The sequence below is a fragment of the Amaranthus tricolor genome, chromosome 3 (genome assembly GCF_026212465.1).
Source record: "Amaranthus tricolor cultivar Red isolate AtriRed21 chromosome 3, ASM2621246v1, whole genome shotgun sequence".
Classification (NCBI taxonomy): domain Eukaryota; kingdom Viridiplantae; phylum Streptophyta; class Magnoliopsida; order Caryophyllales; family Amaranthaceae; genus Amaranthus; species Amaranthus tricolor.
The window spans coordinates 1,962,913-1,977,713 of NC_080049.1; the positions used below are offsets into that span (position 1 = coordinate 1,962,913).

General features: G+C 32.4%; 1 protein-coding gene across 2 annotated transcripts; it reads left to right on the top strand.

The window, feature by feature from the left end:
* Positions 1-688: 688 nt before the first annotated feature.
* Positions 689-9,673, top strand: LOC130808068 (DNA topoisomerase 1 alpha-like). Of its 2 annotated transcripts, none has more exons than XM_057673515.1 (16): positions 689-976; positions 1,337-2,856; positions 2,980-3,174; positions 3,824-3,904; positions 4,298-4,357; positions 4,441-4,535; positions 4,647-4,803; positions 4,885-5,010; positions 6,953-7,033; positions 7,336-7,426; positions 7,507-7,640; positions 7,913-7,981; positions 8,082-8,171; positions 8,696-8,799; positions 8,882-9,050; positions 9,159-9,673. In XM_057673515.1, exons 2-16 carry the CDS (start codon positions 1,396-1,398, stop codon positions 9,225-9,227), a joined length of 2,982 nt encoding a protein of 993 aa, XP_057529498.1. In that variant the 5' UTR covers positions 689-976; positions 1,337-1,395; the 3' UTR covers positions 9,228-9,673. The 2 variants fall into 2 exon arrangements, with proteins under 2 accessions (XP_057529498.1, XP_057529497.1); XM_057673514.1 differs by having other exon boundaries at positions 1,390-2,856; positions 9,159-9,541.
* Positions 9,674-14,801: the final 5,128 nt, after the last annotated feature.

A 14,801-nucleotide genomic window follows, 5' to 3' on the forward strand; every position in this document is an offset into this window, starting at 1 on the left:
ATCTTTTTATTGTTCCAATATAATAATAATAATAATACCAAAATAATAATAATAATAATAATAATAATAATAATTATTATTATTATTATTATTATGATTATTATTATTATTATTATTATTATTATTATAAAATGAGTATCTATTTCATAGCATAAAACTTTACAAAATTTTGATAGGTTGTCGAGCAACAAGTAACCACACACTTTTAAATACAAAAACTTAATTTGTGAAATTAGAGTAATTTAAATATTATATACAAAGGCAAAGAGATACAAAATGTATTAGCTATATATTTTCTTAAATGTAGCTATACTTTTTTCATTGTGTATATTTATATTTTAAAGAATTTACAAAAATTAATTTTTAATTATAATATAAAAGTTATTATTATTAAACTAAACTTATTAATAATATTAATTAAATAAAATAAATATGAATTAAAAAGAAAAATAAAAATAATATTAAAAAAAATAGAAAATAGACTCAGTCAAAATTTATTTTATGTTGCCGTTTTTTTAACTTATAAGTGGAGTAATTTTAATTCAAAATTTTTTTTTCAAATGAAATTTTAATTCATACATTAAATAAAAAAAAAAATTAATTCATACAAGCCCCTTTTTTTTGTCCGCATCATTAGCAAAAAATTTATTTTATGTTGCCGTTATAAAATTACTACTACAAAAATCCAATTCCCTCTTTTCTCATCATCCTCTTCATTCTGTACTTTCTCTCTATAAGCAACCTAACCTAAAACTGTGAAAGACTCCATTTTTATTATTATATTAATATTAATATAATATAATATTAACATTAATAAATCCCCTTAGAAAAAGCGATTCTTAATTCCTTTTCTTTTGTTTAATTATCTCCACCAAAAAATGACTAATTGATGTTTTACAACATTCAGATTTACCATTAAACCAAGCAGGATTGGTTTCAATCAGTCAATCTACCGTTTATTCTTCTCGAAACTAAGGTATCCATCTCCTTGTTCTCACCCTTTACCTGGATTATGTTCTAGGGTTATTTTTATCCTGTTTTATGTTCAACGAATTTGATGGATTTGTTGTCTTAATGATGAAATTGGGGTAATGGGTTTGTAATAAAACCGAATTAATTTTTTTGGGTAATTGTTATTTGTTGATTCAGCGGTAGTTTTGTGTTTTATGTTTCGTATGTACCACTTTTTGCTATTATTGTTTCATGGTTTTGAATTCTAGGGTTTGTTTAGGAAGATTGGAAGTTAGCGAGTAATTTGAATTCTGAATTGTGTTTCTTTTTTTTTTGTTGCATTTTTTTTGTCTGGATTTGTATGTTTTTATTTGAATGAAAGAAGATTATTTCAAGACTTGAATTGATGTTATTGGATATGGTGGTTTGCCTACATAGCTGGAAATGTCTGTTGAGGCTTGTATAAACCCAAAAATGGTTGCCGAGGATAGTGATGATGATGACACACCCTTGATTTTTAGTAGAAGAAAGCCAACTCAATTAAGCTCGGTATTGAAGAATTCATCACCCTCTGTGAGACATGAAAAGCAGCCATTGAAGCCAAGTTCAGATATTAGAAACAATAATGATCGAACTTCTAGTGCATTGAAGGGGAAGACGGCTTCTTTGTCGAAACCGTCATCTTCTAAACCCAATCTTGGAGCTCAAAAATCCCCACCCCCATCGTCGAAGCCCTTAAAGCCTTTACCTTCATCAACTAGACCTTCTCCGTCTCCACCAACTTCAGCTAGACCTTCTCCATCTCCTCCTTCTTCAGCTAGAGCTGCTCCTTCTCAGCCGCCTTTGTCAAGTAGACCTTCTTCATCTCTGCCTTCTTCAGCTAGACCTTCTCCATCTCCGCCTCCTTCATCGAGACCTTCTCCATCTCCGCTTCCTTCGACAAGTAGACCTTCTCCATCTGTTCCACAATCCAGAGCCCCACCTGTTAAGTCCCCTTCCACCAATGGAGCTTCTTTGGGAAATCACCAGTCAAGAAAGGATAATCATGCCAAAGAGCAGAAGCGTGCACCCATTGCAGTTAAAGAGGAAAAGGTCGTTAAGCATACTAGTGATGAGTCTGATGATTCCGATGATGATAAGCTACTTAGTGCAAGGTGTTCTGTTGGGTTACAGAAGGGAAATGCGGAAATTAAGCCCACTAAAAGTGATTATGTGGATTCTGATGATGAAAAGCCACTTAGTTCGAGGATGGATAAGGGAAGGGCTGTTGCTGGAGCATCTCAAACTCAGAAATCGAAGACGGGGAGTGTGAAATCACCAGATGATTCGGATGATGACAAGCCATTGTCGTCTAACATGAGGAAAAACAACAGCGGGACACATTGCAAGTATGATGATTCAAATGAACATAAGCCTTTGATTTCTAGGCTACAACAAAATGGATCGATCAAGAGGGAAAACCAAAGTAAGGTACCCAGTAATTCAATTAAAAGGCCTTCAGAGGCCTCTGTTGGTCAACCTTCTATGAAAAAAGCAAAACTTACTGCTTCATCCACCTCCGGTAATGTTAGGCAAATACCACTGAAATCCGATGTCAAAGATGATGATGACCACGTTCCAATAGGTCAGCATATGAATAAAGCTGGATCAACCAGTAAATCAGTGCCTGTGAAAAAGGCTGCTAAATTTGATTCTTCAAAGTTGAAAGTAAACAAGAATTCAAAAAAAATAATGAAGCAATCACAATACTCGAAGTCTTCAAAAGAGTTACCTAGTTCAGGTGATGGGCAGAAATGGACAACCTTAGTTCATCATGGTGTTATATTTCCTCCTCCATATAAGCCTCATGGGGTTAAGATGCTGTATGACGGTAAACCGGTTGACCTCACACCCGAGCAAGAGGAGGTTTGCCCTGTTCCCTTTTTTATTTTCTGCTAATTTAACTCTAAGCTGTGTCTTTTTTTGCTTACAAGCTTTTATCTTGCTAGCCACTTATTTTATACTACACTTCACTTTTCCGCTTTGTAGGTTGCGACTATGTATGCAGTGATGCTTGAGACTGATTATGTAAAGAAGAAAAAATTTAATGAAAACTTTTTTGGTGACTGGAAGAAAATTCTTGGGAAGAACCATGTAATTCAGGATTTTAGCAAATGTGATTTTCAGCCCATATACGAATGGCATCTGGGGGAAAAGGAGAAAAAGAAGCAAATGAGTACTGAAGTAAGCATACCCCATTATAGAATATTGGCATCTTTAGGGATATACATCCTTGTTTTCTTTTGCCCAATTATGGTGACTGTTGCATATTTTCATAACAGCTGCTCAAAGTTTAATGTAATGCTTTTATAGCTGCTATGTTGATTAATGGCACATGATATGAAATTATTGAATTTTTTTTGCTATCCCTAAGGATTTGGTACCATTGGTAACTAGTGAATCCTTTTTTTACTGTTCAGAGACTTCCTTTTGACTATATTTTCTTTCCTGGTCCACTTGCAAGTTCTGATTTACATTGAACCTCTGTTTGTGACCTACATTCCAGAGACAACTCTTGGGTCTAGAGATTAAGATTACTGAAGTACTCTATTTAATTATTTATTTTTTGATGAGGAACTACTCTTTTTAATGGGGTGTCATAAATCTGTGAGTCTCCATCGTTTGATAAGGAACTACTATATTTTCGATGATGTTCATCGATCCTACAGCTTTTACCCTCTACAGTGTACAATAACTATTTTAGCTGATATATCAAGTCAAGTGGCACTGATTACAATATTTGCGTTTTGTAGAGTTGGCCATTTTTCTTGATGGTTTTGGTTAAGTGCGAAATTGACTGCTATGTTGAATTCTTTGGTCATTCTTATTGCAGGAGAAAAAGGCAATAAAAGAAGAGAAATTGAAACTAGAAGAGAAGTATATGTGGGCTATTCTTGATGGCGCCAAAGAAAAGGTTCTCTTTCCTCCTCCTCTTATGGTTTTTGTGATTGTGTCCATATTTATTCGTGTGTTTATAAAGAAAAGGTTTTTGTGTTTTTGTTTTTCAATACTACAAAATCCACCGTTATTGTTTTTTCGTATATTTTTGGGATCTCTGTTTGGTAACAAGATTCATGTAGTAATGTAGTCTTATACATGAAGCAGTTTGTTCTTAATCAAGTCCATAAAAACATTAATACCAAATATCTTCTATGTCTGATGCTACTAATTTAAGGCTAACAATAGGATATTGGAAGATAATTGAGTAATATTTTTACTCTATATTTTACTTTGTTTTTGGTATTCATCTCTTTTTCTTTACTGCCCACAAACTTGCTTCACTCAAATATCTTCTATGTCATTGCAGGTTGGCAACTTTAGAGTTGAACCCCCTGGTTTATTTAGGGGCCGTGGCGAGCACCCAAAGGTCAGTTTCCACTTTTTATTTTAGAATTCATGGACTAACTTCGATAATGCTTCTAAGTCATAGTTTTGATTGTCACGGTGTAGATGGGAAAACTTAAAAAGCGTATTTATCCAAGTGACATTACAATAAATATAGGAAAGGATGCTCCAATTCCAGAATGTCCTATCCCTGGTCAGAGGTAGTGATTTAGTTTTTTTTATCTATTTGTCACAAAATAAAAGAATGCTTTACTTCCACTTAACCTTTGAAAATAGTTTTTTGATTCAAGATGTGTCATGTTTGTTGCTAGATGGAAAGAAATAAGGCATGACAACACAGTGACATGGTTAGCTTATTGGAACGATCCCATAAACCCGAAAATGTTCAAGTATGTATTTTTGGCGGCTAGCAGTTCACTGAAAGGGCAAAGTGACAAGGAGAAATATGAGAAAGCAAGGAAGTTAAAGGTTGTTTTACAGGGATTTTACTTTCTTGTTCATAGCTGTCTTGTGTTATATTGGTTTAATGCTTGATTTTGTTGAGTGCAGGACTACATTCAAGGTATTAGATCAGCTTACACGAAGGATTTTACGAGCAAAGACATGACCAAAAAACAAATAGCTGTTGCTACCTATCTCATTGATAGACTTGCTCTGAGGGCTGGTAATGAGAAGGTATAATCTGAAATTACTTTGATCTTGATATCAATACTAGTTATTGTTTATGCTTGTCCTTCAGTGGAGCGTGTTATGTGGTTTAGCATCCTTTATTAGGTACATTTGAAATTAATTTGCATAACTTTTCCTTTTTTCATAATGGCTGTTGTGGGATCGATTTGATTTGAAGACTTTATTGTACAAGTGATTAGGAAGCAGTGCCGGATCTAGGATACAAAAACACAGGTAGCACCAATATATAAAAATATTCACGCTCATTATAGAAAACCTAAATAATCCATTTTACATATAAAAATAAAATTAGAATAAAATCATGGACAAAATACTTCGTTTTTTAATTAGTGGCTATGCATATTGTACCAAATACTATTCATCAATGAGGGTTATTTCTATTGTGTTACTTATATATGAACATAAACATAGTCATGTCTTGTTTTGATTCCTCCCAAAGCATAATTTCATTATATCTGGTTTTGTAATTTATAATTATGTACCAATAACTATGTTAAGAGTCAAAGTTACGCCTTGAGTACCGTAAAAATTACAAATATAGCCACTAATCAAAATACTTAATATAAGAGAAGCAAACGTGTGCAGAAATAACTTATGTATACGTTGTAAATAAACAATCAAAAATTTATTATAAAAGAAATGTGATACTTATTTAAAAAAACCCAAAATATCCCAAAAGAAATGAGTCCATGATATTTGTCTCATTTTAAACTTAAGGCTAATTATACGAATAAAGTTTCTTTTTTTTTGTTACATTTATTTTTTTCTATAAAGAAAATAGATTAATAAAAAGATATACGTCCATGACATGTTGAATCTAAGCGTTCAATGAGACCATTATTTAATAATGAAAAAATATTCTGTGAAAGAACATTAGAAATTACTAATCATTTTATTAGATATTGAAATGAGACTCACAAAAATCTTTACATTACTATAGTCCTAAAACTAATTTATGAAAAGTTAGTGTAGGTGAATTAGTGGTCTTTAACTCTTCATCTATTAAAGTAGTTGATTTTGTCTTTAACTCACAATTAATATTGCAGGATATTGTGAAAAAATATGAAGGCCCAATAATAATCCCTAAGCAATATTTAAAAAGTGGGCTCTAAATAAAGCGAAGTCTAGGTCAGAATAATAAAGCAATTAGAAATGAGCCCAATAATAAAGCAAGTCTATGTCAGAATAAGAAACACAATTGCAATAGCCGCACGCCTTCTTCTCCTTCAACCTCAAGCAACAACAATGGCGGCTGGTGTTACAAGTTCCAAAACTGGATTATTTTTTTTCCAGATTTCATGGGTAGCACATGCTACCCATGGTCACAACATAGATCCGCCATTGTTAGGAAGTATATCTATGATTCACCTAAAGTTTCCTTTGTTATATGTAAATGGCATGAATGAAACTTATCATGATTAGAACTCAAAAAGATTAAAATAAGAGGGCGCAAAGCCTTGATTTGTTAGAAAGTGAATTTAGTTTGGCCACGACCGGAAAACGATGCCTTTGTGTATGTTACATGTAGAGGATGATGAAAGGGGGTATTAGAATTCTGCCGGGCTTATGGCTTCTGGCATATACAACAACAATTCCAAGGCCTTAATCCCAAAAGACTGTGGTCGGCTACATGAACCAATAGATATTTCCAGTTGTCTGCTTGAATATTTTTTCTCTATTGTAGTTGATTAAATTTATAGATTGAAAACATTGTTATGATAGTAATGTGAAGGTCGTTTAAAATGTGATCTTTTTTTTCATTTGAAAGAAATGCGTATATCTTCCAATATTATTCTTGTTGTGAACCTTTTGTTGTTTACATCCCCTGAAGAGGAAAGTGTTTACTCTTTTGATAAGTGAAAGCCCGGGGATGACTTAACTTGCTTCTACATCATTCTTATACTGTGATAATATTTACCGTTTCCAGGATGACGATGAAGCAGATACTGTTGGCTGTTGTACATTGAAATTTGAAAATGTGAAACCAATTCCGCCTAATATATTGGAGGTAAGATGAGTTCTCATTTCTGGTTGGATTCAATTCAAAATGCTGACAACATACACAAATATTTTTTTTTTATTTGAAAGGAACCTAATAATTCATTGATAAAAATATCATACGATATCTACAACAGAGTAACAATCAATCAAATACATAACAATTTTAATCAAAACAAATTTCTATGTAGAAAAAATCACGATCATTATAAAGGAGATCTAACACTGAAGTCTTCCCTCTATCATTTGGAGCATGTTAAATTTAGCAGTACCTCATTAAATCTTAAATTAACAAATAATTTTACTGCCCAGTTTGATTTCCTTGGTAAAGATTCCATCAAGTACTACAAGCAATTTGAAGCAGATCCTCGTGTGTACAAAGCTGTCGAGGATTTCAGAGAAGGTACAATAATAATTTATTTGCCAACTTGTCTTAGCTTTTTTTGGTTGAATCATGACTAATAAATTACGTCTTTCTATCAGGGAAGAAGGTTGGTGATGATCTCTTTGACGAGTTAGACACTAGCAAGCTGAATGCTCATCTGAAAGAACTGATGCCTGGTCTCACTGCAAAAGTGTTTCGTACCTATAATGCATCTTTCACTTTGGATGACATGGTAATGAATCAATAACCGACTTTTCTCATGTCTCTACCTTTTGATTTTTGTCTGCAAAATTCATGTCTCGACTTTAGGTTTTTAAAATTTATTAACAAGAAAAAACGAGAGAAGCTAATGTACAACAATTTGAAGTGTGAGCAAAAAGTTAGAAATGAAATTGATCGTTGCACACTAGATAACTCTTGATTAATTGACATTGACAATGACAATGACCAATGGACGTAAACATATTTGGGGATATTGTTGTTAAATTATTTGTGTATGTGTAGCTTGCCAAAGGAGCTGGAAGTGGAGAGGTGCCGGAGAAAATTGCCATATATCAGCACGCAAACAAAGAGGTAGGTTGAATCGTATACATGTCTTGAAAGTTTTTTAGGAGTCAGTTGATCATGGGGTTTTTGTACTTGGGTATCATGCGATTGAACCCTCTTCTTACAGGTAGCAATCATTTGTAATCATCAACGTACAGTATCAAAATCTCATTCTTCCATGATGGAAAGACTTGCCACGAAAATAGAAGCAGCGAAGGTATGATTCTCTGCTTTTCTAGAACTTTAAGCTTTTACAATGACATGTTTGTAGGATGCTTGAAATCATATTTACTTGCTAGGGAAGGAAGGCTTCCTTTTCTGTAGGTTGAGTTGAATGATTCTTGAAATCATATGTACACATCTTTTAATATTTTCCTTTGCAGCTTGTCTTGTATGAGACGAGCCCATATATATAATTAGCCCATTTGGCCATTTCTATAATTAATCACAGTAAAATTGTAAGTGATCACTTTAACACGCTAAATGTACATGAGTTAGCCCTAAAGATGGTTTCACCATGAGGCCATCTCATTTAAGAATTTGTGTTTTCCCAATATTATCCAGTTATACATTTTTATCAATATGTATTAAACTACGTTTAATTGTCAAAGTTTTTGGCTAATAATAGTGGATACCTAGCCGAAAGAATTGGGAGAATATTTCGCTTTTACCTATTATATTTGGGTTCCTTTTCTTTCTTCTGTTTTATGATTTTTACACCGGTAATATGAACGTCTGTAGATTGAGTTGAAAGAATTGGAAGCGGATTTGGTTCGTGCTAAGAAAGGCAAGCCACCATTGAAGGATAGTAGTGGAAAGCAAAAGAGAAATTTGTCCCCAGAAGCGTAAGTGTTCTAATGCCTTTGCTTAAGCTTTTTGTGTCTTTGAGCTTTTTTTTGGGGCTTATGGGTAACGATTTTCGCGTAGGATTGAGAAGAAGATAATATCAACGAAGGCAAAAATAGAAAAACAAGAGCGTGACATGCAATCCAAAGAGGATCTCAAAGAAATAGCTCTCGGTACATCGAAGATCAACTATTGTGATCCACGGATTACAGTTGCATGGTGCAAAAGAAATGAAGTCCCGATCGAAAAAGTAATTCTTTTCTTCTTTCAATTGGAATAGGGATCGTAAATGTTTAAAATTCCACGGCCTTGAGTTATAATTCTTACTTGTTTTTCATTTTTCATCGATTGCTTACAGATGTTTAACAAGTCTCTGCTGGAAAAGTTCTCATGGGCTATGGATTGTGATCCCAGCTTCAGATTTTGATGGGCTCTTAAATTTCCTTCTTAGCGATCATCGATCATCGTCAAAACTGGTTGGTAATGCAGTTCCTTCCGAAGAAATTTGATTTCGCTGATACTCGGCTCTTTCAAATTCTTGTTCTTGCTGTTGCGTTCATGGAATCATGTTCAATTCATCAGGTTTAATTATCCGAGCGGCCTTTTCTTTCCTTTATCCTCTGTTATTCAAAGATAACAAGAAACTGAGAGTCTGAAACAATCCTCTGTCGAGTAGAGATTCTAGAGTTGTAACATTACCGGATATTATGTTTCAATGCATGATTCAACATTTCAACTAAATGCGGATCTTAGCATTAGTAAAACCGATGAATTAAGATCAGTAGACAACGAGTATACCCCCCCTTAAACGAAGTTCCAACTTACTGTGATTGTTATACTTTGTGTTTAGATTATTATTGTTTGTTTAAGTCAGTTGAGATCTTGTGGTGTTGCTGCTTCTTTGAACCAATTAGTGAAAAATTATTAATTAGTTAAATGTCATAAATCATTAATAATTGTTCAAAAATTGCAAATGTCCTTTAAAATTATTAAATAGGAGTATCAAGATTATAAAAACAAATTTTATTTAATGGGTTATATAGTGTTCGGATTTGAGCTATTCATTTTATTTTTCCTACGGAAGTAAGATATCAAGTCAATATCCAAAATTAATATACAAATTAGGATTCAAAATTTAATATTATGTTTGCATAGCAAATTAGAAGAGAAAAAAAAAAGGGAAAGACACCTTGTTTGTTTAGATCGGAAGAGAAGGAAAAATAAAGAAAAATGAATTTTCTCTCTAAATCTTTCCACTTTAAAAGATATTGTATTCTTAGTAAAACTAATTCATGTTTTCCCTTTAAATCTTTCCCCTTTTTTTTGTTATACAAACAAGAGATCCTTCATAATTTCAAATACCTCCCCTTACTTTCTCTAAATTTCAGTCTATCCAAACATAATGTAAAACTATATTAATAGATATCAAGTCAAATCATAAGTGAAATTTTTTTGAATTTTTTGATTTGTCAAACACTAAATTTAAGATCATTCTGGATTTTCAAATGCAATCATTGTTCCTAGACATACCAAGAACAAAATTGGAGGAATTGTCCCGGTTCATGACATAATAACATGTCTTTTTCTTAGTTTTGCTAGACCCATTCGTATTGTTACCGACAGTCGACCCAACATTATCTTTGTTAATTAAGCCCCTTTTGCTTCTTGGAAGCTATACCAAATTTAACAAACAAATCATTAGAATTATCCCCATTATCATCTATTGCTTTTGACGCAATTTCCTAGTATTAATTGTAGCCTTCACTTCTTCTAGGATTAAGGAATCTTTGATCATCATAAAGAAATCCCCAAAATTTTCATAAGTCGAGGGTAAAGAAACGAGCAGAATAAAAAAAAAACATCCTCATCATTGATCTTCACATCTAAATCATGTAGGTCTAATAAAATAGAGTTAAGTATTTCTAGACAATCTTAATGGCGCACCTGACTGCATTTGAAGACTAAATAACCGCTATTTCAGAAGTAGTTTGTTGGTTACAAATTTTGTCATATACCATAACTCCAATTCTAACCATAACTCCTCGGTTGTAAGCTGATCCCATGATATGATTATCCGGACTGCACACAATGGTGGAGTGAGCCTTCTCCTCCACCATCACTATTAACTGCCCCTCAGTCAAATTGTCTCTAGATTCTAAAGTAGCAACCACACTTTTAGAAATTAACGGATACTAAATTTATTGCTCCTTTAGCAACGCCTTCATTTTTATCTTCCATAAGCCAAAACCATTCTTGCCAATAAAATTCTCAATTTTAATTGTTGAATCTCTTACCATTGTTTTCCTCGAAAAGCACACTCTAAGATTGAAACTTGTGTGTCTGATACCAATTGTTGTGTTGACAGCGGAAGTAATTACCCAAAAACACAATCGAGAAACAGTTAAGAAAATAAACAACAATATGAAAGCACACTAGGAACTTAACATAGCTCATTATCAATGTGATAGTCACGTCCACCAGGCACCAAAAACATTATTTCACTATGTAAAAGAGATAATAAACAAGATGATATATAATCTTTTGCCTGCTCACCAAAAACTCTCAATTTGTGATTCCAATATGATTCCTCTTTTCTTAACCCTAAACCTAAGCAATGGGGGTTTATACAGTAACCCTCATTTACAAAGGAAATTAGGTTTACAGAAAAAAAACCCTAACTATTTCCGAAATCAGAAAGTGGAAAACGTGCCTACCCTGCCTCGTCTCAACCGAGAACATAGTAATCTTGATTGAGAACATAGTAATCACCACACATCGTTATTATTCTACTTTTTTTATTATATTTTATGCTTGTTTTGCAGTTTTTGTATCTCCACTTATTTGATAGGTGAAATAAACGGGTTTAAGAAAAAAATAATAGAAGCTTTTGGAATCATGAAAACACTATTGCAAAGAATTGGACTAAGCTAAAAAGGAACAAATTGTAAGAAAATGCAAATTCAAAATTAACTCGGTCGGATATTTACACTCCAATGAGGCCTAAATTTCAAAAACCAAAAATCCTATGGAGTTTATAAAATTTAATCGAGTACTTTAAATTTCAACTTGACTTTTTTTGCGGTAAATTGTTAATATTGGATAGGATTTTCTAATCACACATTATTGGGTGAGACGGTATTTGAGAGATATTTCTAATTGGACTGGCCGAAAAAAAAATATAAAGTAAGTTTCTCAGACATTAAGATTATTGTAAGTTGGCATCTAGAATATTATAGATACTTAAATACTTACTCGGTGTAGATTGGGTATATTTTAAGTAGGCATTGAGGATATGGTAAGTAGGCTAGCTGAGTTTTTCGGTAGACATTAAGAATATTGTAAGTAGGCATAAGTACTTTTTTGGTGGGCATTAAGTATAATATAAGTAGGCATTAAAAAATAGAGTAAATAGACATTAAAATATAATGAGCTGGATTTAAAAGACGGTCTCTTAGGACACCAGACTATTTCCTAATACCAGGCTAAGTATCATGACCCGTTATGAGATTTTTCTTTCAGTTATTCAAAAACTTGTCGATGTGTATGTTGCTCCCTCATCCTTATAGCCCTAAAAGCTTTTTTTTTTTTTTTTTTTTCATAAATAGCCCTTAGAATATTTGAATTAGATATGATCCTATAAACTAGGGTGTAAGTTCCATGTTGGTTTTGATTGAATAGAAATCCATATCTAATCAAATTAAATTGATTTTGATTTTTTCGATCCAAATTTAAATTATATTTTTTATAATCTAAATTAAATCAAGTCGATTTATAAGACGTCAATTCAAATTGAACCATTTTAACTGAATTGACCAAATTGTACTAAATTGATCAATTTACCCCAAATTACAAACAAACTACCATTTCCACCCATCTTATCTACTTCATCCCCAACTTTATCTGTTTATATCCGTCTCATTCTCACTCTATCCCATCCTATATACTCCCCATACCCACTTGATCAAGGTTTATTGAGAAAATAAAATGGCATTATTCAAATGCACAAAAATCAAATACATTGGGTCCATATTTTAGAGAAGTGGTGACATTCAATATTACGTAACCCATAGAATTAAGTATGGGTCGCAAAATGGAGAGTGACAAATGGAATATTGTGTGATTTAGGTGTGCCCTTAAAGTTAAAGGGTAAGTATTATTGAACTATACCATTAGACTGATGCTACTATATTGATAAGAATGTTAGGCTTTAAGAAAGGATCATAGTAGAAAGATTGGAGTAGCAGAAATGCGAATGTTTCAATTGATGAGTGCGTGGGTGTACCTTGAGGGATGGAATCTAAAACGTTGATATAAGAAAAGGTTTAAAAATTGCAAATATTGAGAAAAAAATGAATCACAATCATTTATCATGGTTTGGGCATGTGCAAAGACAAGGTATCAACGAACTAGTAAGAAAGATAAAAAGGTAGAATTCAGGAGACTTACAAAGAGGACGAGGAAAACCGAAGATGACATAGAGGATAAGAGTGAAAAAAATATGAATAAACTAGACTTAAATAAAGATGGTTAGAAACCAAATTTTATAATTTTTCTCCCTTATACATAAACACTCGTAATCTTGAATTGTTCTGTTATAGGGGCGCTTGTATTTCCTTTTACAATGAGTTTGTCTAGATAGAGCTTCTCATTTGTTCCCTCACCCGCTTTTCTCAAGGCAGCTAGGCTAGCCTTTGTCCGCTAACATCACTCCCACCTTTAAGCTTGTAGAAAGTGCAGAAAACTTCTTGATAAGTAGTCCTACACATGATTGGAGAGACTGCTTCAACAAAATCATTACGATGCTTTCAAGAACAATATCACCACCTCACGCTCTCCTAATAAACCAGAATCTATCAACTCCATTACAACATTATGAGCTTGAGCATAAGCTTTTTCAAGTGAAGTCGCGTTTTCAAAGTACCCTTCCAACATCAAATTTAGTATCAATTCGTTATAATTCACAAATCCAAGCACCTCTAAATAGAAACAGCAAAAGGAAAAACATCTAAAAAGTATGCTGTCATTTACGAATTTCTCATAAGCAAGCATCATCCAACCATCAATGTCTTTCTTCACCCGCAAAACAGCTAAAGTTTTGTTCAAATCATCATCTCCATTCTCAAGGGTGTACCTCAACACATTACCTCTGAACAAAAATTTTATTGAACAAAAATTTTAAATATTCAATAATGCATATATATATATATATATATATATATATATATATATATATATATATATATATATATATATATATATATATATATATATATATATATATATATATATGTATTATTGAATGTTTAAAATTTTTGTTCAATAAAATTAGAATCTTTATGTGGGCAAACGCACGTATATTATCAACAAAATATCTACTCCTAGAATATTTCCTGCTCAATAAATCCTCCAAAAATCTCAGTGGGTTTTTAAGTGTAGGAATTTAAACTTTGCCTTTCATACAACATAATGAAAACTTTGTATTTTTCAATGATCCATCCTTCCACGCTCTTTCATTTGCCCACATAAAGGCCAAATAATACTCACATTTAAAGTCAAGATCTTCATTAGTATTCTTTATAGATTAGCAAAGTGTGATATTATATGATTCGTCTAGATTTAATTTTTATTAATACAATTTTTTACAATATTACAAAAAATTTGTAATTATATATTTTATACAGATTTCATAATATTCTAAATATGTTTCCAAAGTCAATGCCATAAAAAGTTTTTATTGTATCCTTTCTCACAATAAAAAACTGATTCTATAGCTCTTAACAATTTTGGAAAATAATATTTCTGTATTTTAGGAATCAATTTGGGAGGAAAACTATTGAAGGAGAGGCTGACATGTGTCAGTCTGTTTCTTCATTAGTATTCTTTATAGATAGATTATAGATTAATTGACAAATATGTAAAAATCAAATAAGACAATAATAATGGATAAGAGAAAATAGCAAAGTGTGATATTATTTGATTCGTCTAGATTTAATTTTTATTA

Coding starts and splice junctions, on each gene's coding strand:
- LOC130808068 (XM_057673515.1), top strand. CDS start 1,396: ATGTCTGTTGAGGCTTGTATAAACCCAAAAATGGTTGCCGAGGATAGT. Junction 7,034..7,335: donor TTCCGCCTAATATATTGGAG/GTAAGATGAGTT, acceptor TTTACTGCCCAG/TTTGATTTCCTTGGTAAAGA. Junction 7,982..8,081: donor ATCAGCACGCAAACAAAGAG/GTAGGTTGAATC, acceptor CTCTTCTTACAG/GTAGCAATCATTTGTAATCA.